The sequence below is a fragment of the Mixophyes fleayi genome, chromosome 10 (assembly GCF_038048845.1).
Source record: "Mixophyes fleayi isolate aMixFle1 chromosome 10, aMixFle1.hap1, whole genome shotgun sequence".
Lineage (NCBI taxonomy): Eukaryota > Metazoa > Chordata > Amphibia > Anura > Limnodynastidae > Mixophyes > Mixophyes fleayi.
In genome coordinates, this window is record NC_134411.1 from 78429870 (window position 1) to 78456706 (window position 26837).

A 26837-nucleotide genomic window follows, 5' to 3' on the forward strand; every position below is an offset into this window, starting at 1 on the left:
CGATGAGGATACATGGGAATCTACCTCTGATCTTAGCCAAAAGGCCGAGAAAGGCTCAGGACTCAGGAGCTGTGGGACTAAAGCTGGGTACACACTACAGAAATTTCAACCAACTTTTTATTTTACATGCGATCGATGGTCCGATCGCTCGGTCCATGGACTGCATACACACTAGCCTTGTTTAGGACGATAAAGAGAAGAGCGGACGTCCCTTTAGCGACCTTTTACAGCCATGTTGTCGTGAGCAATTACTAATTTCGTACTCACTGTTGTGGATCGGTCTGAAGTTTATACACACTACACAACGGAAACGAGATTGGAACGAAAATATTAAACGGTACGACCAACCAAATGAGGCTACAATCGTCCATTTGGGCAGACTTTTCGACCATCGTGTCATTGCACACACTGACCCGACTTTTGAACGCGCGGTTGTATGTGGCTGATTGAGCCGATTATTGGACGAAAACCGTGTAGTGTGTACCCAGCTTAAGGAGCTATGGGACTTGCTCTTGTATGTAAATTTACTAAAATGTCTCTTGAAGTCTGCCCTCTTGACCTGTTAGTTAATAAACATGTTTGTCTTGGAGGGAGATTACAGACCACTTCAGCCTATCTAATACTATAACAAACAAGAGGCACTGAAAGGGCTGCTTACAATATACACTGTGTGCTTTGCTGTAAAGTTAAACGATGACCTATAGAAGCCCTGGAGGCTGTCACTCTGCAGGTCTCACATTCCCTCCATGCCCAGCTCCTATCAGTCACCGCCACTCGCCGCCAGCAGAGGGCGCTGTCACACCGGGAGACACCGAGGCGCCGCCGGAGATAGTCGTAGACCCGAGCGGAGGCCGCACCGGAGACGTGAGCGGGCGGAGGGTGACTTACAGCGGCACAGCGTCTGCGGCTCCTCCCGGAGAGATGCCGCTGCTCTTTCTGGAGCGCTTCCCCTGGCCCAGCCTGCGGACATACACCGGTCTGAGCGGCCTACTGCTGGGCCTGAGCCTCCTGAGCGCGTACCGGAGCCTGAGCGGGGAGGTGCGGGAGGGAGAGGAGGAGGACCCCGGGGAGCAGCTGGCGGGAGACCCCGGGGAGGTGACGGTGGAGCTAGGCCGCTACCTGGTGTCAGACAGCCTGGGAGTATGGGTGAGTGCTGCTAATGTACTACTGCTGTACCCGGGGTATGGTGCTGTCATATATATACATATATATATATATATATATATACATATATATATACATATATATATATATATATATACATACTACAGTGGTGTCAGACAACCTGGGAGTATGGGTGAGTGCTGCTAATGTTCTACTGCTGTACCCTGGGTATGGTGCTGTCATATATATATATATATATATATATATATATATATATATATATATATATATACATATATACACTACAGTGGTGGGTGTCAGACAGCCTGGGAGTATGGGTGAGTGCTGCCTATATACTGCTTCTGTACCTGAGGGATGGTGCTGTCATCTGCTAGTGTCAGTGTGTGTGTGTGTATATGTGTATATATATATATATATATATATATATATATATATATATATATATATATATACTACAGTGGTGTCAGACAGCCTGGGAGTATGGGTGAGTGCAGCCAACATACTCCTTCTGTACCCTGGGGCATGGTGCTGTCATCTACTAGTGTCTGCCTGGTGCCTTGAGATACCTGTCACTGCTAGGGGGCTTCTGTGGCTATGTATATATAAATATATGTGTGTGTGTATAACACAGTGATGGAAGCGGACTGGTATGCCATACTGCCACTTTTACTCCATTTACTTATGTTTTCCATACTGTCACTTCTAAGTTTCCACTTTAACCACTGTATACATGAGTCATTTTCAGCTTCAAGACCTGACATTGTTGACCCCACACTATTCAGTGTTTTGTATGCACACAGAAATGTATACAAGTTTGCATTTTTGTTTAACACCATTATCAAAATACACCCGTGATGCAGAATAATGTATTTGGCAAGGATGATATATGTTGTGTACATTACATCATAGAAAGAAGCTATAATGTGGATACAACTGTAACTGATTAACGCTGTGTTAGTGTTACACAACAGTGTAAGGGTGAATGTGTTCTGTAATGTATATTGTATAGTTGTTAGTCTCTGAGGTGTCACCATTTAAATGCATGTGGTGTTGGGCTGAATGCTTATATACAATTCACAGAATTCCGAGGTGCCTTCTGATGTCCGTAATAATTTGCTGTAGAGCATGAGTTACTCTTTATTATGCTTAAGTTCTCCTAACGGACATTGAAATGACGAAATCTGAGCTAAACAATTATAAGCGATGGCATCAGAAAACTGTGTTCAGAAGGATATTATTTAAAACAGTCTCCACATATACTAAAATCTCTTGTGTATTAGAAGTGTAAGTTATACATCATAAATGTGCCATTTCAGACTCTCCATTAATTTATACATAGAGAGATATCAAGTTGTTTCAAAACCCCCAATCATGGTGTTTGATGATGGCAAACAGGACGTATTTTTAAATATGTTGTTGCATAGGAACAAATACATTGCCGATAATTTAATGCTAATAATCCACCAACTGGTTTTCCCAACCACTGATCTCTCATTTTGTTTGTTTTGTGCAAATAAAATAGAATATAAAGCCAAGGAACAAGGACACTCACACATTTGTATTCCAAATGTGTTGCATATTATCATTCCTTTCTGCACCTTTTTTCCTAGCTCAGCTATTGAGAAAGTTGCACAATTGAAAAATGCGTTCACATTGCGTACGTCTGTTTAAAAAAACACATTGTACTATCCAATAAGTGTGTTTGAAATAAATATATATATATTTCACCATAATTTAAAATGCTCTTTCTATTTAAACTTGTATTCAGACTTTGGCTTCAGAACTTTGAGTTCAATCCCTTTAAACAAGAAATAGATTAAAAAAAGGTGTAAACTAAATTAGCGTTCTTAACAAGCTCCTTATTTAATGAAGTGTATTTAGTAATACTTCCCGATAAGAGATTTTCCAAGTCTCAATTGTAATTAAATATGTTCTTTCAATGTCACTGTTTCATTAAATAAGCACAGTCTGATTTTGATATAAATTGTTATAAACTAGACAGAAATGCTACATGTCTCCAATGTACAAGTTGGCAAATTATTTTTTAATTGCACCAGATCCTGAAGGCAATTCACAGAAAGTGCAGGAAGTTACTGTATTAAATCTGTTGCAGTTCATTAGTAAAGCTGGGTACACACTACAGAAATTTCAACCAACTTTTTATGCCGAGTGATTTTACATGCAATCGATGGTCCGATCGCTCGGTCCATGGACTGCATACACACTAGACTTGTTTAGGACGATAAAGGGAAGAGCGGACGTCCCTTTAGCGACTTTTTACAGCCATGTTGTCGTGAGCAATGACTGTAATTTCGTACTCACTGTTGTGGATCGGTCGGAAGTTTATACACACTACACAGCGGAAACGAGATTGGAACGAAAATATTAAACGGTACGACCAACCAAATGAGGCGACAATCGTCCATTTGGGCAGACTTTCGACCATCGTGTCACTGCACACACTGAACATACTTCTGAACGAGCGGTCGTATGTCGGCTGATTGAGCCGATTATTGGACGAAAACCGTGTACTGTGTACCCAGCTTACGTTATCACTGTTGTCAAAAGTGTCTGAAGGGCTGTTGTTTTTGTGGCTATCGGTTACATTTACCTTGTTTGTCAATTGTGGTGGCTTGTTGTCTATTGAAGCCATTGTCTGGGAGTACATCGTTCTGAGAACAAGGACATATCCAAAATCTGTAGCTACTATAGAAGGATGTCTCTGCATTATACATCTAGACGTTTACATAACTTTATATTTGTGTATACTATCACTAGTGAGTCACTTGTGAACTAACATTGTTTTGTGTTATCAGTCGTTTGCATATAGTGTTTTGAACAGTGGTTGGGGCCTGTGTGTAAGCTGTACTTAAACTGGTTACCAGTTCCTCACGTGTGTGACTAGCAGCAAACGCTGCACATTCCACATGCTGTTCTTAAGTGTTTACCCACATCAGAGCTTTTTAGAACCTATGCACAGGAACTGTATAGTTGAATTTGCTTCCAAGCAAGGACTCTTTCTTTATATATTTTGCCATCCTGTGTGTTTTTTCCTTAGGCAGGGGTTTATACTTTGATGGATTAAGCAGTTTATCGCACATTACTCTCAAAATAAGTAGTATTTTCTTTTTTTATTCATGTTAAGGGTTATGTTTTATATACAAACCACCTGATTAGTTACACACTTGTCACAAGCTTAGAAGACCACTTTAATCAGAAGCCATCAGATTGTAGGTTATTTTTATGTACAAAGTATATTATCCGGTAGATTTGATGTCTGCTTTATATAGTAGCCATCAGGTTAGGTGTTTCCTACATATATACTAGTAAACTAGTTTAGTTCCACCTTGTTCTCCAGCCCCTACAGTAGGCTCTGGTTTGTATGCTAGCCCCCTGTAAATCCTGTGCTAATTACCGGTATAAGGGGTGGGAGAGACGGGACTACAGCTGTCTGCCTCATGCTTTCTGATGACCGTCCTGCTCATAGGTTATGTGTGTTATCTCTCCACTAGGACTTTCTGGTGAAAATTGTTTTTACTGGTCCATGTTCTACCTGAATCGCACCGATCAGTAACATTGTAATGTGCTATGATGGGGAAAATATGTGATGGGCATAGGACAAAAACATAATATGGTATCATGAAGCATTATGTTTATTTCATAATATCCAAATGAATATATTTATTCTTACCCCCTGCAAGGTACACTTCAGCGCTGTTCTTTATATTTCTTATGTTTGATTCTGGAGGGTTTAGCAATTACCCCTTATACTTACAGCTGTGATGTTTATTTAGTCATTGAGAACGAGCTCAGTGCAGGGTTTGTGTCCTAAAGCAGTATGTAATGTGTGTAGAGGGTGTAACCTGCTTTGGGATTCTGAGGATGTTGGTCCAGTAGATCAATGGATCACCCCTATTAAGTTAATTCAGTGCCATCAAACTGCCCAACTTTATTGCAGCTTCTTGGTATTACTGACAATCCATAGAGTTTATAAATCAGTGTGTGTGTGTGTGTGTGTGTGAATGAACCTTTGTACAGAGATCCAAAAAAGCAGGGTTTACAAATCTACGTGACACCATATGACCCTGACAATTAGTTATCATAACACAACATTGATGCTTCTTAGCAATGCCCTTCATATTAACTGTTATTTCCAATTTAGTTAGTAGTATGTTGCACTGTAGTTGCACTATTACTAACATAAGAAAAGCCTTCTGTCATTTCAGTACAGTGTGTAAATTACAACACGTCACCAGGGTCATTTCTGAACCTCAGCAGTTTGTTGCATATTCCTTCCTAATGATAGGTCACTAGATAGTCTTTATAGATTAGCCCCATTCCCGGATTGGATGCTGCATGATCTGACTGTCTAGAACGTATAGGAAGTCAGACCTCATGATAGCTGGAGAATTAGAGCAAAGATCAGACACATCAGTATAATGTAACCATTGTAAAACTGTTTATGATCCACTTTAGATGCAGAGATATTTTTTTTTATACTTAAAAAGCAAGTTGAAAATTATAATTAAAATTCAATTTAAAACAATCTATTGTTTAAAGCACCCATCCTTTCTCGTCATGTGATAGAAATGGGTAGCTGTTTTTTTTTGGAAGTGTCATATGGTGGCTGTCCCAGCACAGTGACTGTATGAATCATTATGGTGGTATCAAATGGTTCCTTATCTGTTATGCTGCAAATGACATAGTGTAGCTGTTGTTTAATACCACACTAGGTGTATTATGTTGCTTTATAGTCCTCGTGTCTACAGCTGGAAGTAAGGCTGCAGATTCCCCTTGCATGTGACTATGTCTGTAACAATACTGTGCATTTGCTCTATAAGTTTTCATACTGAGTAGCCATCGCTGCTGCTTTAATAAACTATTTTAAGATGCTCTGCATTAAAAATAGCATGTCCTTTTAGCTTCTATGTGTAATACGTGACTGGTGCTTGCACTGGGATCTATAAGGTATCTTAGCCATAAGTAACCAGAAGCTTCTCCATTCAGTCATATAAGACATATATTTGTGCTGCACGTAACAGTAGGATGGAGAGAGACGATGATGGCTTTAGGGGACTGGCTCAAAATTTAACTTGTAAATTCTGCCAGTAACTTGGATTACTAAAGTATGATGTCTTACAGCACAGGGCTTATCATCATCATCATCAACATCATCAGTTATTTATATAGCGCCGCTAATTCCGCAGCGCTGTACAGAGAACACACTCACATCAGTCCCTGCCCCATTGGAGCTTACAGTCTAAATTCACTAACTAACACACAGACAGACAGACAGACAGAGATAGAGACACTAGGGTCAATTTGTTAGCAGCCAATTAACCTACCAGCATGTTTTTGGAGTGTGGGAGGAAACCCACGCAAACACAGGGAGAACATATAAACTCCACACAGATAAGGCCATGGCTGGGAATTGAACTCATGACCCCAGTGTTGTGAGGCAGAAGTGCTAACCACTAAGCCACTGTGGCTTCTAGAGAATACTATTACAAGGTTTTTGCTCTTTCGTTCTTTTTATTTTATTTTTTTCTTGTTTGAAAACAGGTAGTCAAACTAATAAAGAGCGCCTCAAATTTGTGTTCTTATCTTTTTTAAAAAAATGGGGTAATATGTATTCATTTCATTAGTATAATCCGAGTGAATATAAACAAATTGTGGCATACCCTACATGCTAGAGCAGTGGTAGGCAACAGCCGGGTCTTCACCTTAAGTGTGAGGTGACATGCAAGACTTGGGGGAGGTCTGTGTAGCATGTGTGGGGGTGGAGGGGGGGTCTAGGTGGCAAGTGATGTGGCCTGAATGGCATGTTAGGGGCATGTGGGGTAGTCCTATGATCACTGGGTGGTAGAGATAAGTGGAGGTGGTACCCTTAGCCCCCAATCAGATTCTAGCTCTCATTAATTCTAGAAAATGACAGCTAGAATCCCATTGGCTGCTGTGGGCAACAACTCCTAGGTCTTTTTTAGCTGGACAACACTGTTAGTTGAAAACAGTGTAGTAACAGCGCAGCAACCTCTCCCCATCATATGTTACCAGCTGGTTCGACCTCTTCTCTCCAGGACGCACAAGATGGGCAAAAATGTCTAAACAGAAAATGAAAATGAAGCTGTAGAAACTGAAAGGAGGGGATAATCTTCCATCAAAACAAATGTTTAAAAAAAATCCACAACTTTGCATTAGGAAGGAAATAATCTCCCTTAGGCCCCCGAATGGTGCCATAGTTATTAGCTGGTTTTAGTGGTATTATTAACAATGCATCATTATGAAATCATTATGTGCATCTTGCACATACGCAGATGAGTGGCTTCCCACAATAATGTCATAAAACACGAAAGGAAAGCTTCAGTTCACTACCTTACAATGTTTGCAAAGTAATATGATGCTGTGGAATTTGTATAAAATATCTGTTTAAAATTGTTAATTGTGAAACCCAATATGAGATGTTTGAGAGCCAGGTTGTCTAAAATATCTTTTTTCCGCTTGCTCCATCCATGTGTTGCGATCTATTAGAAGTTACATTTACAGTTGAGCCCTTGATTTGTGTCAGTGACAGATGTCACGTGACAGTGTTGGCGTAAGCGAATGTGGGCAGCGGATCTGTATTGTAGCCTTTGTCTTCAATCTGTACAGCTTCTATTGGAGTTTTGTTTATATTCCAGATAACCATGGTCTCCCTTTTGTCCCTCTGCAGGTCCTGGTGAACACGGTGTGCTGCTTGCTGATGCTTGTTGCTAAATTGATTCAACACGTAGTGTTTGGTCCGTTACGTGTTAGTGAGAGACAGGTGAGTACGATGTCCCACGTATTTCTTACTCTTCATCACTATGGGCCTGATTCATTAAGGATCTTAACTTGAGAAACTTCTTATTTCAGTCTCCTGGACAAAACCATGTTACAATGCAAAGGGTGCAAATTAGTATTCTGTTTTGCACATAAGTTAAATACTGACTGTTTTTTATGTAGCACACAAATATCAACTTTAAATTTCAGTGTACAAATAAGCTATCGAGTATTTGTGTGCTACATGAAAAAACAGTCAGTATGTAACTTATGTGCAAAACAGAATACTAATTTGCACCCCTTGCATTGTAACATGGTTTTGTCCAGGAAATAAGAAAGACTGAAATAAGAAGTTTCTCAAGTTAAGATCCTTAATGAATCAGGCCCTTTGTTATGAGGAAACCATCCACTGAAGCCTAACGCCTCATACCACTGGCGTCTGCTCCGTGCATTGTACTAGCATTCTTTTAATGCACAAAAATTGAAAATTGCTATGTTACTGGCATTGCGGACGCATTGTGGTTTTCAGAACGCCGCATGCTTCGGTCAATGCATGTGACGAAAGTTAAACGTATTGAGGTCAATGGATTGACTGCCAATAACCTCCGAATGCAAGTAAAACAACCGACTTACATGTGGTTTTACTGGCGTTTGGACCTTTGTTGTTAAAAGCTTCCTAAATCGAGTGACCCGATTGCAGTTTAGGGAATAAAATTGTTAGGTAGAGATTGGCAGAGCGCATTGTTATACTCTGGAGTAGTCACCCATAGGCAAACCCGAGGGGGTGTTTCCTAGTGCCTGGAAACCCCCCTCCAAGCCTGCGGCACTGTATAATTGAGGTGGCTGGACCCTGCTCCAGCTTCACACAACTCTGCTTGCAAAGGGAGAGCTGCGTGCACTTAACAGTAGTGCACGCAGCATTGCCCATGTATATTATGGGGATAGGAAGAGTTGGAGAGAAGCCAAGCACTGTCTAAAATTATAGCTACGCCCCTATGCATGCTGGTCACGTCCACTGGTGGTGTGGTGTGGAAACCCCCCCTCTACAAATCCTGCGTCTACCCCTGTCACCAGTGTTCTACTTAGAAAATTTTGGCAGCCGGGTGGCACTAAGAAGTAGCCGGGAGGGGGCAATAATAATGAAAAAACTTAGAGGTTATTGCCAACACTTATCTTGGCAGTTATTGTCCACTTGCTGGCTGGACTGGACTCATATTTTTCTTAGAAATTGTTAATTTATGACTGACAGCTGAGCCTCTGCCAGGACTGGTCCTATTCTAATAGGACAGACCATCATCACCACCATCATCATCTATGGGTTGTCCTATTATAATTGGATTCCATCAGACTCGGAGAGCCGAAGCAAAAAGCAGCCGGGTGGAGCACCCGGGAAATAGGTCCTGGGGAGAACACTGGTCACATTGTCATTTTTAAGCATTTTTGTCTCCTCTATATATCTCCTATGCTTTGGATTGTGCGTTGTCTGCAAATAGGTATCCATGCTGGTGCTGTATTACAGACTCTCCGTTTCCTACATGTCTTTGTAGCATCTGAAGGACAAGTTTTGGAACTTCATCTTTTACAAGTTCATCTTCATCTTTGGAGTCCTGAATGTCCAACACGTGGAAGAAGTGGTCCTATGGTTTTTGTGGTTTGCTGGCCTGGTCTTCCTTCACCTTATGGTGCAGCTCTGTAGAGACCGATTTGAATATGTACGTATAAGAGAACATGCAATGTGGCGATATCCCAGCAGTGCAAACGCTTCTGTCCGTTAGTTTCTTCTATGTAGATATTTAACCATATACACTTTTAATAATGTTATTGTTTGCACCACAAAATCCACTATGCAGAGTTCATGTAGTATTATTGTGAAATTCTTTGTGAATTTTAGAACTGTCCTTTCCATCCCCTGTCAGTGTGTCACTTACTGGTTTTGTACTGAGTGTGATCGTGCACTCTGGGATAACCTGTGCTTCATGTGTCCCCAGCTCTCCTTCTCTCCCACCACCCCAATGAGCTGCCATGTCCGTGTGTTAGTCCTCCTGTTCACCATGCTGGTGGTGTGCTGCGGTCTGGCCGTGCTGTGCGTCTTCGCTGGATATGAACATGGGATGCACACTCTGGCGTTCATGGCTGCTGAGGTTAGTACGGTCATCACTGGTAGACCTGCCAGGCAACTGACGGATGGGGCAAAGGTGTCTATGAAATGTAGTCGATTAGTATGTGCTATGACTACCTGTCTTTTGCCATTCATCTAGATATGATAGTAATACCACATTCTCCTTATACTATTGTTGTGCACTCCCTCATTCATAAGTTATTCCGTTGTGAAGCCATAGAAGCCATTATATTCCAGGAACCTATGGTAAACTATGGATTATAATGTGTTTGGCAGCTCTTATTCACTTGCTCGAATACAGTGGTGCTCTATGAAGAATACTTAGCATCCATGATTTACTGAACTATTCAGTGTATTAATATCTTGCCATACTTTGTGTATATATAAATAGCCTCCATTGTACTTGGCCTGCTTCTAGTTATAACATCTGTAGGCGCTGTGCACACAACACTGCAGAGCAGTTCAGGTGACTGATCACATTTATTGTGTCTTTTTGGGCAGATTGGATTATGGTGCGAGTGTGTAATAGTATCATAAACTAATTAAGCGTGTAATCGTTATATAATGCCTGTATGCAGGCTTGTCAGTCATGTCAGCCAAATCGCTCCCATTTGTTTCATTCACAGTAATGGTTTTATTGCATTACCATGATTTAGTGATAACTAAACCCGTTTGCTATCACAGATGCTGGTGCGCTCAGTGCTTGTTGGCCTACAATTTAGTAGCAGTATAGTTTAGTAATTTTATCTTTATGGAGCTGTGCCTAATATGTGGTGCGCTGCAGAATTTGTCACGGTGTCTATTGAGTATTTGCTATGGGGAAATGCTTTCCAGCTGTCTACAGTAGGGATTAAACTAATACTTTTAAGGTTATCAGCAAGTTAAGAAAAGGGGTTGCTCTTGAAATGATGAATTATGATCTATACACTGTTAAAGCACTGTTCAGACCCTAATTAAGGCCTGTAAGCGCTTTACAAATAAGATGAATGATTCCTTTTTTTTTTTTCTCTTTTTCTTTCTTTTTTTTTTAAATACGTTTTTTATTTGGTGTTTACAAAGGAGAGAATCAAAAATAAGCCAACAGGTATAAAGGTACAGTAGTTATCAGCAGGTCAGTTTTAAAAGACATAAGTAAATGCTATACCAATGAGAGGAACCGGTATGTACCAAGGGTTAGCGTTATACCAAAGTTTTTAGGGTAAAAACGTACAAGGGGGTGGGGAAGAAAGGGGAAAAGTTGGAGGTGGTTATTTGGCAAATGTGAGAGGAGAGGGGCGATGTTGATCAGCAGTGAAACTAATGTTGTGGGGGCGGTTGGAGAGAGTGCAGCAAGCGGGAATATTCTGTGGTTAAAGGAGGAGCAGCTCTGTAATGAGTGATCCAGTGCGACCAGCTGCCTGGAAGGCAGTAGGGGTATCATGCAGCTTGGCAGTTATGTTTTCCATACGACAAATGGCCCATACGTTCTGTATAGTACTGTAAAGAGAGGGTGGTGAGGTATCTTTACAGTGTGCGGCTATGAGACATGTTGCTGCGTTTATTATATAACGGATCCATTTTTGTGAGTGGTGAGGGCTAGCGGATAGGCCTGGGCAGCAGTGTGTATAAAGCTGAGGGTGGCATGTTGCTGTCTGTGATGGTTAATAGGAGCGAGTGGATTTCCTGCCAGTGATGGTGTATTTGTCCACCATATGTGCAGCAGGGTGCCTGCCTGCCCGCAGGCCCGCCAACAGAGATCCGAGGAGTTGGGGAAAACTGAGCGAACGCGGGTGGGGACCAGGGATCAAGTGCAATCTGTAAAAAAAAATCTTGTGAGCAGATGAATGATTTCTTACCGGTTTGTTCACACCAGTGACGCCGGATTTAAATTTTAGACAGTAGCACAACTTACGTCTCATGCGGTAACGCACACAGCAGTACAGTAGATTGTAAGAGCATGAAAAGTGCACTATGCATATAAAGCGCAAGTTTTCCCCATTTTCCTGTTACATATGTGTGAACGAGCCCTTTAGGTGTTATATATAATATATTTGTATCTGTTTCTCCTCCCTTTGCTGGGACCCATGCTCTTTTAGGCTCTGCCTGTCAGGGACCTTATTATTAGCATGCTGACACTCCATAGAACCAGCTATTAATGTCGGTTCCCTTATCATTATCATCTTTTATGCGTACGCGTCACAAAACTCTGTAGCACCATGCAGCTGGTATAACAAATTATACTCTTATTCATAGCATAGACAGTACGCACTGCTCACACAGTGCTCGTACTCCTCCTCCTCTTGCACATCAAAGGAAGCCCTTCCATCAATGACCAGCAAGCGCTCTACTTCAGCTTACTGCACATGGGTATCGGAATGGCCTGAGCTTGCTTATGATTGGTGGAGAGATGTCCTTTGATGTGTGGGGGTTCTGTGTGGTCAGAGCATGACTGACAGCTGACATGGACCTTCCACAATAATTTATTCTAATGGAGTGTCTGTCGCTAATGAGGTTGCTGACAGACATGAGAGAGGAGATAAGCACGCATACCAGAAAAGGCACATTATAAATACAATCCATTGTCTTAAACATTGCAATAGCTGGCCTTTAAGATCCTGGATGGTACAGGATTCTTGGTCACTATGTTTAGTTCAGTCCACTTGAAAACCTGCTTCGGTAATCACCTTACCCTGTGCAGTGCTGCAGGAAGGATTAGGGCAGGAAGCTTTCCAATCATACTCTAACACCTGCCTGTTGTCTTCTTGTAGTGCTTGCTGGTGACGACGAGAACAGCTCACGTGGTGTTGCGGTAAGTAGGAAAAGTTCCTGAGCTTGTAGTCCGAGCGAGTCTGTGAAGAGGCATTTTATAAGTTCCTGTTAGAGGCTCTGTTTATGTTTTGTCTTCAGTCTACCTAAGGAACCACACTGAATATGCATGATTTAGGGGCCCAGCAAAACATAGACATTTTTTTGTCAACCTGCTAAAAGAAATGGCCCCCAGTTTAGTTGCCCCCTCATGCAGAAAAATGCTAACATCCGTCTCTGATTGATCATTCCTTATGATGAGTTATGTTCATAAAGTGGACCACACTTTTTACCCCCTAAAGGGCAAGAAAATGCACCTGTCAGACTAGGATGCTGTCACATGAACGCCTGAATACCTGTGGCTGCCTGTCACTGAGGCTGTGCATTTCAATGCTTTTTTGCAATTATTGCTGTACCCTTGGATGACATTTATCATAGACATCAGACAAGGGCAAAATCCATATCGATGTAGGTGTTTATTAGATATATATTACAGATATGATGACGGAGGTGCTGGGAGGTTTCGGCAATACACATGATATGGCATCTTTTGGCTAGGTAAAATATTTTTTTTTATTGTCCATAAGTCTCTGCATCTTATGGTACAATTGATGAACTTTATACACAAGAGGTCAAAACACTAGGAAGATGTAAGTTATATTCACATTTAACGCCTTTGACGTTAAGGGGGCAGTTCAATTGATTGTTGTACTGTCCTGTTGTTGCATGTGGGCTAGCTTTAAGTTGGCCGAACATGGATGATTCTGCTGCTTGATCTGAGAGACAAATAACCGGGTCAATTCTGGGTTCACTGGAAACTGTGTGGTTTAAGATGACTGCGCACACAGCCATTAGTGGTCATCTTTCATACTGCATTTTCCACGAGACCCAATAATGGTTCTATTGACTTCCAGAGGATCACTATCTGGCCTTGCGATAGTTTGGGGGCCATGTGATATTGGTCCGGTTGCCCGGTATTGGCGTACAGTATTGGTCCGGTTGCCCGATATTGGCGTACAGTATTGGTCCGGTTTCCCGATATTGGCGTACAGTATTGGTCCGGTTGCCCGATATTGGCGTACAGTATTGGTCCGGTTGCCCGATATTGGCGTACAATATTGGTCCGGTTGCCTGATATTAACTACAATATAGCAGCATCTGTGGCCAACTTTACAATTCCCAATTGGCTAAAATGGAACTGAACCTGAAACAAATAGATGTGCATTGGTGAGTTTGCGTTACTATTTTTCATGGAGTATTTATATGATTTGGGTTTATTATATATTCATGTCCTGGTGGTTGTTATACACTGTCAGGCTATAAATCATCTTTATAACCAAACGATGGAGTGAGACCTTAACAACGGAAGCGGTACATTCAGTATTCTCTTGTCCCTATTATCCTACGTGTGCCTTGTAGCCACATACTCATTTGGTGGCCACAAATATTTCATATATCTTGCACATTCTGGGTCTACGCTAGCATCGGGTAATTATTTTCGCATTGCAGCTAAATAGAGACACAGATTCTGCAACCATCAGTGTAATGTAATTAAACTGTGTAATTGTATAATACTAGGTGCATGGATTCTTCATCACTACTTGGTTTAGTGGCTATTACAGATGCCTGGTGCCCTGGATCAGATTACAGGGTTGGCATGTACTGTCTCATGTGAAATGCAGCAAATACACTTTTTTCTACACAGCATTAATCATTTTTTTTCTTTGTAGTTATGTGATTCACCTTTGGGACCTAAATCATGAAGGAACCTGGGAAGGCAAAGGGACATACGTATATTACACAGACTTCGTGATGGAGCTTGGTCATCTGTCTATGGACCTGATGCATCACATTCATATGCTGGTCAGTGTAGTGTTTTCTGCCTCTTTCCTTCCCATTAGATTGTAAGGTCTCACAAGCCAGATCCTCCTGTCGTCTTGTCCTTGTATCGTACATGTTCTGTACGACACTTGTTTGTTGTACACCTTACCTATCATGCCTAGTTGTATCATCATCATCGCTCTTTATTTATATAGCGCCACTGATTCTGCAGCGCTGTACAGAGAACTCACTCACATCAGTCCCTGCCCCATTGGAGAACATACAAACTCCACACAGATAACACAATAGTCGGGAATTGAACTCGTGACCCCAGTGCTGTGAGGCAGAAGTGCTAACCACTAAGCCACCGTGCTGTTGTATGCCCGTAACTTCTTGCTTTCATGCTTCTTCAATGTCCTGTGTCTCTTGCCAAGCTAAGTTCTATAAGCAAAAAAGTCCCGTCCCTCCCCCACCACTTGTTAGCTTGTCAGCTTGTCATTATCCAACACATAATGTACTTTGCCTGACCCACTCATCGGGAGGCTGTGTGTTTTCTGCTTATTGTCTGTTCCTCTCTTCTTCCCCATGTCAGTTATTTGGGAATATTTGGCTGTCCATGGCAAGCCTGGTCATTTTCATGCAACTGCGCCACCTTTTCCACGAGCTGCAGCGCAGACTACGGCGTCACAAGAACTATTTACGGGTCGTTGGAAACATGGAAGCCCAGTGAGTTTTTGTTCATGTTCCAGCCATACACTTCTGGCAGCCTAGATCATTTTATATCTGTATATAATATATCATTCTCAGATTTGTATAGCGCACCTGTTGCCTACACAAAGTGTTGTGGGCTGAAGCAGTATTCAGCATTCGGGAGCAGCCGGAGTCTAATAAACGGCTGCATTCTCATGAATATTGCTTTATCTCACTAGATGACTCCACTCTATGTAAGTGACGGGAGCACTTTGATAGAGGAGATTTGCACCTCCAAACTATTGTTTGGCTAAATAACTTTCAGGATAATTATTCCCAAACCTTGGTTGTCCTGCATCGTTCTTTTCATGACTACATGCACTGCTGGCCCTGGTAACGTTAAATTCTCTTTCCAAGTTTTGCTATAGCCACTCCGGAGGAACTGGAAGCTAATAACGATGACTGCGCCATTTGCTGGGATTCTATGCAGGCTGCACGCAAGCTGCCCTGCGGACATCTGTTCCACAAGTAGGTATTTATGATCTGTGCGGTCTGATTAGTGCAATCTTTTGTGCATTTGGTGTCTATTATTAGGTGCTTGCATTCAGTTTAGAGTTGTTGATGAGGATGTACTTACATCCTCTGGAAGTGGTTATACAGTTTTATTACAACCTCCTCTGAATAGAAAACTGCAAAGTATTTAAGTGATCTGGCTGACAGTTTCCCATCCACTGCTTGCAGGCCTTATGTAGGGACGTGATTGTGATTGGGATGCAGAGGTTCTTAGCATGGCCTTCAAACCACAGACAAATGTCTATGGGATTTCAGAATTGACAGGTCGTGACAGTTGTAAATAAACACAATATTTAAGTAATAATAAAAATGGATCACAATAGAGTTAACACAAAAAAGGCTGCAGCTTCTCTCCATAGTGTCATGGTTGGTCTTTCCTGCTCCAACATACTAAGTGTAATATATGTGTTTCCAGCAATCCCTCCTATATGGCAACAGCTGTGTCACATTTTGTATGTGCTATACACTCTCCTTCATCTATAGTGCATTGTATAGCTAAGCCTTTTCTTTCTGCCTTGGTCTGACAAAAATATTTAGCCTGAACCGATTTTCTTTGTACCATATATACAAATCAAGCACCACTATATCCTGCTCAGTCCTCATTGATGAGCCTCAGGAGCTTCCAGCCCAAATAAATGTAACTAATAGTTTCTGTATAGCATAACTTAAACACTCTCGTTAAAAAAGAAATTGTTTTACTACTATATGTTGGTGGTAATGCTACCATTAGATCATTTACAAAGCTGACTAACGATAAACCTTTTAAGATGGTCCTTTAATGTAGGCCCGATTCTAGTTTATATGGGCTTCAACTCGGACATCTGCCTTTAGGTACAATTAATTGTTGACCACTCTTGTCCCTTGCTCTGTCCTCAGCTCATGTCTCCGCTCTTGGCTGGAACAAGATACGTCATGTCCAACTTGCAGAATGTCTCTCAATATGGCAGATGGCAACAGACCTCGCGGGGAGCAGCAAAGAGACAACATAGATCCGAATATTATCCCGCTAACAGTGACAGAGGGACGACCCCGTCTCAATCATCATAATCACTTCTTCCATTTTGATGGTAAGAATTGTGCAGGTAGCACTCAGGTGATGGGGTTATTCTTGCTTATGAAAAGACAGAGTGTGTATATTGTGCAGTAAGACTAGAGGAATGGCAGCGTGTGCTGATCTGTGTAACTAAGCCATGTTTGCTGAAGGAAGATCTGATCAGTTTGTGTCTTTTCTTATAGGATCGAGGTTTGCTAGTTGGCTACCAAGTTTTTCAGTGGAAGTGATGCATACAACCAATTTACTAGGAATTGCACAAGCAAGTAACTCACAACTGAATGCTATGGTAAGAATGGAGCAAATATGTAAGTGGATGTCCACTCTCTTCAAACTTCAGATAGAAACGGTGGTGAACTCTCAAACAAGGCAGCTCGCTAGGTAACAGATCTTCACAGGCAGCTTTTCAGACGCTCGTCGGGGCTCGCTTTTCAGACGCTCGTCGGGGCTCGCTTTTCAGACGCTCGTCGGGGCTCGCTTTTCAGACGCTCGTCGGGGCTCGCTTTTCAGACGCTCGTCGGGGCTCGCTTTTCAGACGCTCGTCGGGGCTCGCTTTTCAGACGCTCGTCGGGGCTCGCTTTTCAGAGGCTCGTCGGGGCTCGCTTTTCAGAGGCTCGTCGGGGCTCGCTTTTCAGAGGCTCGTCGGGGCTCGCTTTTCAGAGGCTCGTCGGGGCTCGCTTTTCAGAGGCTCGTCGGGGCTCGCTTTTCAGACGCTCGTCGGGGCTCGCTTTTCAGACGCTCGCCGGGGCTCGCTTTTCAGACGCTCGCCGGGGCTCGCTTTTCAGACGCTCGCCGGGGCTCGCTTTTCAGACGCTCGCCGGGGCTGGTTTCCTGAATAACAAGTAGACATTGTAATGCAGAACGACTTTCCTCCTTCACACGCAAAGTAATTTCACTTAAAGAAGGATTCAGGTGCGATATACGTTGTGCTAGCCTTGATCAGCTTCTTATATAATATTTGTGTAGGGCTGTGTTGCTTAGCAAGCTACCTTCTTTAAGAGTTTGATGGTAAGAATGGATGACATATATCTTGTATACAAGTAGAGCAGTATAAGGCGAGTTGTAAGTCTCTGGAAATTCAAAGTATTCTTATGCCAGTTTGGTAATGCACCATAGTACTCTGTAGCGCTGGACAGGACTTATGTAAACCAGGGACATACAGGGTAGATATAATAAAATCAAAGGGTAGGGAGGGTCCTGCTCATGGAACAACTTACATTTTAATTGGAAGAGAACACAGCTGAAATAAGAGGAATGAGTGTGGCTCAGAGTGGAATGACAGGTGACATCTGAAATACAACCTCGGGCGCAGTGAGACTTAGTACACATCCTTCATCTGTATTGTGTCCACAGGCCCGACAAGTTCTAGACATGTTCCCACAAGTACCATATCACCTGGTGCTACAAGACCTGCAGCTCACTCGATCTGTGGAGATAACAACTGACAATATTTTAGAGGGACGCATCCAAGTGCCTTTTCCCACGCAGGTTAGTGCTTTGTCAAAGGATGACCTTCAGCTCGATCAAGAACAGATGTAAATTGAATTTGATATTGCATATATTAATTATTATATTGCTAATATATATGCACTTCTATATGGGAGGATGATGGCTCCATCAGAACTTCCCCTAATCTGTCCTCTTTCAAACGAACATTAAAAACCCACCTTTTCCTTAAAGCCTTCCAGTCTCATGCCTAAACTCCCACCAGTTGGCTACCTCTCTTTCTCATCCCTTCTTCCCTTCTCCCCCTTCCTCGACTCCGTCTCCGTTTCTCCCGTCTCTCCGTCTCATCCATGTGTCTGTCTGTCTTCCCCTCCCTTTAGATTGTTCGCTCCTTTGAGCAGGGCTCTCCTACCTTCTGTTTCCATCACTTTTACTACGCTCTCCAGCTACTCAGCTCACCTCCTCTCAGTCCCTCTTCCCTCTGTCTCCTCTCGCTTCTCTCCGCTCCCCTCAGTGACTCTCAACCTGTCATCTGTGCCCACCCTCTTGGGCCATAGTTACCTGCCTGTACTCACTTTTCCCCTCCCTCCCTCTCTTTCATGCTGTGCCTGAGCCCCCAGAGTTATAGTGCTTACTGTTACTTGTACTGTGCTGTTTCACCTTGTACTGTGCCATTGTTTGTCCTTGTACGGCGCTACGGATACTTTGTGGCGCCCTATAAATAAAAATTAATAATAATAATAAATAATAATGATACTGCAAACATAACCTGATAGTAATACAAGTATACGCTTCACTTCCTAGAGGCCCGATGACCCCAGAGCTGCATCTGACGGCTCTCCAGATGGCGGCGCGCAGGAAGAGAGCGATAGTTTAGTACAGGTAAGTACTATAGGACAAACCTAATATTATGACTTTTGCTCCCTGTGTCTAGCTTGATACAGGGTTTGAAACATACATATATTTCTGTCTACACTTTGTATATTTAAAAGCAGCGGTGTAATTCTGTCCTGGTGAACTAAAGACTTCCATAGAACTAGTGTAAAATGCTATGAGAAAATGAGATAAAATATCACATTTATATAACTTGTTAATATCCCATATGAACACTTATGGCTGCTCCCCACCACATCTGAACGACCTCGAGCCTCATCATTGCTACGTGTTTCGAGGAGACTAATTTAACCCTAAAATACATTCTGGTTAATTAACCCCCCATTCTGAATTATAATATCTAGATCTAAATAGGGAATTTGATGAGTGTTTATCATCATGTTTGTGACCAAAAATGTTTGTGACACAGCCCTCCCATATCAGTCCAATATTGTCAGTAAATCTGTATGTTAGGGTAATGGACGGATGTTTACAATTAAAGAAGAAATACAATGTTATTCTGAATGTGTAGCTTTATATGCTTGCGTGGAATACACTATATTGGAAGGACAAATAGAGAAGAATGTATGAGCATCAGACACATGGTGCAGAATGGGGACCAGGATTTTATGAAAGGTTTCGGTATGCAGCTGGTTAATCTATGAGTAAGAGCGGAGGATAAGCTCACTTCAGAGACTGTGAAACACAATGGCTATATAAAGCTGATCCTTTGATATCAAAAGGTTTTAACAACTACTTGCATGCACACTGTGTGTGTAACACTATGTTATCTATCCGGACTCCTACCACATAACTTCAGAATTAAGCGATGAGGAGGAGGTTACTCCTGCCTTCCTCAAACACGTAGCATCTGTGGCGCTCGGTACCTGGATCTCTGGTTACCTGTCAGATGTAATGGGGGAGCAACTGTAAGTGCTCGTATGTGATACTAAGGAGTCATCTGAGTGTGAGTGATGGGTTATCTAAGTCTTCTCATTACTTGGTCTGTGGAAGGGTTTTTTTTCCGAATATTGATCAGTTATGTCCCACCTGTGTGGCACGTGAAAGAGACGTGGATGTTACCTTTGACATTCACATCAAAAGGAGGTGTAGCCGTATCGGAGGATTGCACGGATAAGTGGGCGAATACGTATATTGTACGGTATCCATTGTAACTTTATATTGGGGCAACGCTGATTAGTGACTCCATGACTGTGTAATTATCTTATCCACAACTTGGCATAACATTTCCTCTGCCTCTTTACTGTCCTGTCTCAGACTGAGCGGGTTCCCTTGGAACTGACACCAAATGTAGAGGAATATGGAGATTTCAGTGAAGTGGAGCCGCAGCCCACGGGCGCAGAAGACTTTGAGGCCAGAGGCAGTAGATTTTCCAAGTCTGCAGAAGAGAGACAACGGATGCTGGTGCAGAGGAAGGAGGATATGGTGCAGCTAGCGAGAAGGTGAGAGATGAACCAGCGGGGAGCATAGTGAAATATTGTACCAGGTAACGAATAAAACAGAAGAGATGGATGCAATGGGTTTAGTTGAAGACAATGAAAGTATAGGTGTCGGAGGGGTTAGGTAAGGTGGAGGGAAACCTAAGGTACCTGCTGTATGGGACAATTCACTCATGTCATAAGTGGTTGTCTCATATATTTAGTGTTTAGAGGGCTGAATGATCTTTCATGTAAATGCCACGTTCTAAAAGAAATTTTAAGTGTGCGACTTGGCAATTGGTTGTTCAGCTAGGCTCTACCTTGCTGTGTTATGGTCAAATGTAATGCATACCATAGACCAGCAGTTCCCAAAGTGTGCACTGCGGCTCCCAGGGGTGCCGTGGGCAAGCCAGAAAAAAACAAACAAAAAAAAACTTACCAATCCGACCGGGACCCAGCATCCACCTCTCTGGGTCCCGGGCGCCACGCAGATTTGTTAGTTTTTTTTTTTCTTGTTTGTTGTTTTTCCTTGGCTGGTTGCGGCAGAGGGGGCAGAGTGACAAGGGGCAGAGAGGGCAGAGTGACAAGGGGCAGAGGGGGCAGCGTGGTAAGGGGCAGAGGGGACAGCATGACGAGGAGGCAGAGGGGGCAGCGTGACAAGGGGCAGAGAGGGCAGAGTGACAAGGGGCAGAGGGGGCAGCGTGACGAGGGGGCAGAGTGACAAGGGGCAGAGGGGGCAGAGTGACAAGGGGCAGAGGGGGCAGAGTGACAAGGGGCAGAGGGGGCAGCGTGACAAGGGGCAGAGGGGGCAGCGTGACAAGGGGCAGAGGGGGCAGAGTGACAAGGGGCAGAGGGGGCAGAGTGACAAGGGGCAGAGGGGGCAGAGTGACAAGGGGCAGAGGGGGCAGAGTGACGAGGGGCAGAGGAGGCAGCGTGACGAGGGGCAGAGGGGGCAGCGTGACGAGGGGCAGAGAGGGCAGAGTGACAAGGGGCAGAGGGGGCAGCGTGACAAGGGGCAGAGGGGGCAGCGTGACAAGGGGCAGAGGAGGCAGCGTGACGAGGGGCAGAGGGGGCAGCGTGACGAGGGGCAGAGGGGGCAGCGTGACGAGGGGCAGAGGGGGCAGCGTGACGAGGGGCAGAGGGGGCAGCGTGACGAGGGGCAGAGGAGGCAGCGTGACGAGGGGCAGAGAGGGCAGCGTGACAAGGGGCAGAGAGGGCAGCGTGACAAGGGGCAGAGGGGGCAGCGTGACGAGGGGCAGAGGGGGCAGCGTGACGAGGGGCAGAGGAGGCAGCGTGACGAGGGGCAGAGGGGGCAGCGTGACGAGGGGCAGAGGAGGCAGCGTGACGAGGGGCAGAGGGGGCAGCGTGACAAGGGGCAGAGGGGGCAGCGTGACGAGGAGGCAGCGTGAGTGGATGCAGAGGGGGGCAGGGTGAATGGAGATGAAGGCGGCACAGTGTGAGTTAGCTGTCAATTATTCTTTGATAGAAATAGAATTGAAAAAAATATATAAAAAATATTATTTTCCCTTGGATTTATGTCTATTATTTTTGCATACAACTAAATAAGTATTTCTGCTCTGACCTAAATACTTATTACGTTTTTTGACCCAACTAATTCTAAAACAGGACTGCTCTGTAATTATTTTGGAGGGGTGCCTTGAAAAAATTATGGAGACTCTAAGGGGGGTATTCAATTGTTAGCGAGTTTGGAAGTTCGAGCGTGAAAAGTCATTTTTTTTTTGCTATTTTACCTTATTTTCGAGCGCGAAAACTTCTCACGCAATTCTATTCTTTTTTTTTTTTTTTTTTTTACCGAAACGGTGTTATCGCGCTTCAAGCGTTTGTCAATGTTAAAGTATAGGCTGGCTGCGAACCCTTAGCGGAAAAAGCTATTCAATTGTTTTTTAACGCCGAGTGTGAAAAAGGCAAGTATGCTGTTTTATCTCGCACCTCCTTGGTCTGCTCAAAGAAATTTTTTTTTTATTAAGTTAAGAAAAATATACATTAAACTGAGAAAATAGGTGTAAAAGTTCATAAAAGTAACCTAAAAAAAGAAAAGTACTAAAAAAAAGTGTATAATAATTAATAATTTTTGGAAATTTCCCCCCTTAGAAATAACCATAGTGCTGCATGTATTTAAAACTTTTTTATATTATTTTTGCCAAAAAGTATCATGTTTTTTTATTTATATTTTAAAAGCAAAATCGTTTGCTCCCCACTCTATTTAGTCTTCGCCCTAGTGCTGGCAGGCTATTGATGTGTGAAAAATTTGACGTAGGGTTCCCCCTAATTTAATTGAACCAGCACTAGGCAAACCAGCCGGGGTGATAGGCACTATAACGGGGGGGGGGGGGGGGGGAACGCAGTTTGGGTCCCACGGCCATAATGACTAAACACCCAAAGACTGCTCAGCGCTGGCCTGGATTCCCTAGGGATTGTGGTCCGCTGAAAAATGTAAGCGGGCCATCCCCCTAGGGACACCCAGGCCAGTGCCGATAGCACTAGGGCTCTTCCTACTACCCCTGGGCTGTGGGTGGTAGGGTAATAAATGGGGATTTTGTATGAAAAAAAAAAAATGTTTTACTTGTGGAACTACATGTCCCAGCCAGCCATGTTGTCCTAAATAGTAGGGCATGCTGCTACTTGTCTAACTACAACCACCAGCGTACCCATAGCACCCAGGGCATGTTTGCACTTGTAGTAGAACCACAAGTGCCAACATGCTTTTACACCCACGGCTGGCTGTGATTTGTAGTTCCACAAAGCAAAATGTTAAATAAAAGCACAACACCCTCATTCCAACCACAAATCTTTATTAAAAATAATAAAACACTGAGAAATACAGTAAACACCCTCATGTACACCATAGATTTTAATAAAAAAAAAAAATACATAATACTCACCATGGACGAAATCCTCAGTTTTATGATGCTTTACCTACACACACTCATTTACGCGAAGTCCCAACAAATATTTTTACCTTCGAAGAAAGGTCCGGTTTGCCCACTGTCCCACAAATATTTGTACCTTACAAATGTCCATGCTTGGCCAGTGTTTAAATGTTTGTAAATTTCAAAAAATGTACCTCCTTGTAAAATCTTTAATTCTGCTGTACAGGGGGGGCCATTGTTGCTTGCAGTGCTGGGGCCCTTCTTCATTGCAGTGTGGGGGCCCATTCTCTTGTGCAGTGCTGGGGCCCTTCTTCATTGCAGTGTGGGGGCCCATTCTCTTGTGCAGTGCTGGGGCCCTTCTTGATTGCAGTGTAGGGGCCCAATCTCCTTTGCAGTGCTGGGGCCATTCTTGATTGCATTAATTTACTTTTATTTTTTAATAGTAAAATGAGTGCCTTAACCATTTCAAACTCTCTATGACCAATAATAGAGCGCGAGGGGGTGCATGCAAAAAAACAATTGAATTGAGGGTTGTTTTTTTTTTTAAACGCGCGCTCGAACAGGAAAAAACGAGCGCGGGTTTTTTGTTTTTTTTTCGAGCTCGAAATTTAAACGCATCTCGCTAACAATTGAATACCCCCCTAAGGCTGCCGCAAACTGCAAAAGTTTGGGGACCACTGCCATAGACATTATCAGCACCACCTAGTGGCCATGTTATGTATTATGCTTGTTTGACATTACCATATAATTACATTGGGAGAAAGTGGCAATTAAAGGGGTTGTATCACAAAACGAATGCCCTATCATTGGCAATTTTAAATGTACTAATTGTATTCCCTATATACAACCTGTGATTTTCCATACATTTTGTGCTATACCATGATAGGAGCACAAAGCCACTGTAATTTGTTTACAAGGGCTGTGGTGTCATGAGAATATCCGTATCTACAGATATCCTTGGCTCCCGTCACATGCAGAGCCCCCACCCCTCATATGAGAGGTGTCTGAAGTCATTTCTGGTCCACAGCCAGTAGATAAGAGGAGGCCGAGCAGCAGACGTCCAGGAGACTGTACGGCACCTTTCAGACCTCTTCCACTGCTGGAGTGAAACTATTAGAATCGCATAGAACATGTAAACGGGATTTCAAATAGAACTGCTGGTTTATGTGGTTGGTGTGCCAATTATATAGTGTAAACATAGTTTTACTCCACCTAAAATATATATTTTTCTCAGTAAAACTCATATCGCCTTCATTATATCTGCTTCCCATTATTGTATCTTTGCTCTATCTAATATCCCCACTGTGCCGCAGGCTGCAACTGCTATTCCCATATCATCTATGACAATCCACTTGGCTGATTGACATTAGCAAGAGCTAGTATGGTCCCTCCCCAGTGTCAGCATCACTCTGCTGAGCTGAAGCCTCTCTTTCCCTGCTGTGCCCCTGTCAGTCATGGCGCTGACAGCCGTTGCAGATGTCTGGGAACATGGTGCCTACAGTGCTCAGTGATGTCTGCCTGTCTAGTTCCCCCTAATGGGACATGTCGGGAGGTGAATACAGTACTAGGACTTTAATAGTCAACTATTTAATGTGTTTTAGCTAATTTGTTAATGGGCCCTTGTCACTGACCACATTGCGTTTTAGTGATGGGGCCAGAAGTTGTTGGTTCTTTGTCCCCTGATTGTAACTGACGGTGTTGAAAACTGAACAGGTTATTTTTGTTTAGTTGTAAGTGGAGCATATGGAGGGGGCACTGTATATTCTGCACACAAATGCTCAATCTCAACACCCGTCATCACTGTGATATATTGCTGAACTATTGCCATTTGCCCCGTATCAGATTTATCATAGAACAGTCATTCAGAGATATTGTTTGTTGTTTTTGTTCTTCCGACAGGCGCTATTTGAATGGAACTTCAGATGAAGACTTGTCTGCATATTCAGAAAATTGGGCTTCTTCTTCGGACTCGGTAACCATCCGCAGGCGCACGCTGGCAGCCGCTGCCGAGCGCAGAATTCAGTTGCAGCAACCCCCTCAATAACGACCAGAGCACATGCATCACTTTGCCTTGCTCCTTGTGCACAAGAGACTCCTACTGACCCGGCAGCTTGCTCGTCAGCTGCTGCAGCTCGACGGACAGAGTTTGCTTTTGTCATTTCTTTTTTTCTTGGCAGGCCTTGGTTTTTTAGAACAAGCAGGACTGCTTCTAGGCTCTGACGCACTATTTGTGTGCTAGCTACGGAATCCTCTACCTGGAAGCTAGCCACCATTCTGCAGTCTCCGAGAGGATCCCAGATGGGGGAAACCTGTCAGTATTTTAGACGGAGGAAGAAGCCTCTGGTGACTCTAGATATTAAAGTAACTTACATATTAAACACTCATCCTCTTCTTTTTTTTTTATGCATTTCTTGAGCAGCAACTAACATTTTGCCAGTGCTCATAGCGGAGGACCATACTGTCTATACTCACGGCTGTCCTGTAATGATGGCGTTTTGTTTACAGATCTCGCAAATTAAATATGTTTATTAACCTTCAGCTGTCACATCCCACTTTCATCAGAGCAGAAGGCAGCCTCCTCCCGTCTGTTAGACGCTGACTGGGAGAACTGGAGTCCTAATAGGTCATGACGAAGGCTTGTTGGATGACTTCCTGCCACACAACTGTTGTGTTTCCAAGTATTTAGGGTTTTATTGCGCTATCAGACGAGATAGTAAGTAACTTTAAGTACTAATGGCTAGCGGTGGGGAAAGGCAGCTTATGTCAGTGAATATGGTGAAAGAACTAGTGATGGTAAAGAGATCTCAGGTAAGTAGTTACTGAGGAGGAGATTGAGCTTCGTAGGTGCGTGATCTTGCACAATGGCGTTCTGGAGGATCAGTGTTATCCGGCATGGCTTGTGTGTATCCTGCAGGCAATGCTTGCACATGGACTATCATGTGCACAGAATTTCTATAGTACATTTTATTCTTCCATCTCCTGCTTATTTGCTTGCAGAACATGATTCATTTAAGTGATCCTAACCAAACGAGAAAAAAAATACACATTTGGTTTGGTTGGTAGACGTTTATTGAATCTCTTGTTACAGGAGACACCAGACCTATGGTTTCCTCAGTTCACCTTCAGACATTAACCAGCTGGTACCTCCCACTGACTAAGCAAATAATGACTATGTTCACGTACGTTTATACCATGTAAGAATATTGGGGGGGGGACTGAGCCTTGTG

At 43.2% G+C, this 26837-nt stretch overlaps 1 protein-coding gene across 2 annotated transcripts; it reads left to right on the forward strand.

Annotated features, from left to right (window-relative positions):
• Positions 1-766: 766 nt before the first annotated feature.
• Positions 767-25988, forward strand: AMFR (autocrine motility factor receptor). 2 transcript variants are annotated; one of them, XM_075188937.1, is made up of 14 exons: positions 767-1146; positions 7835-7927; positions 9471-9635; positions 9912-10064; positions 12790-12830; positions 14557-14689; positions 15240-15373; positions 15755-15865; positions 16787-16977; positions 17147-17250; positions 18315-18449; positions 19212-19289; positions 20559-20743; positions 25510-25988. In XM_075188937.1, the coding sequence occupies exons 1-14, from the start codon at positions 922-924 to the stop codon at positions 25652-25654; spliced, it is 1893 nt and encodes a 630-aa protein (XP_075045038.1). In that variant the 5' UTR covers positions 767-921; the 3' UTR covers positions 25655-25988. The 2 variants fall into 2 exon arrangements, with proteins under 2 accessions (XP_075045038.1, XP_075045039.1); XM_075188938.1 differs by lacking the exon at positions 767-1146 and adding an exon at positions 1584-1609.
• The last annotated feature ends 849 nt before the right edge of the window (positions 25989-26837 follow it).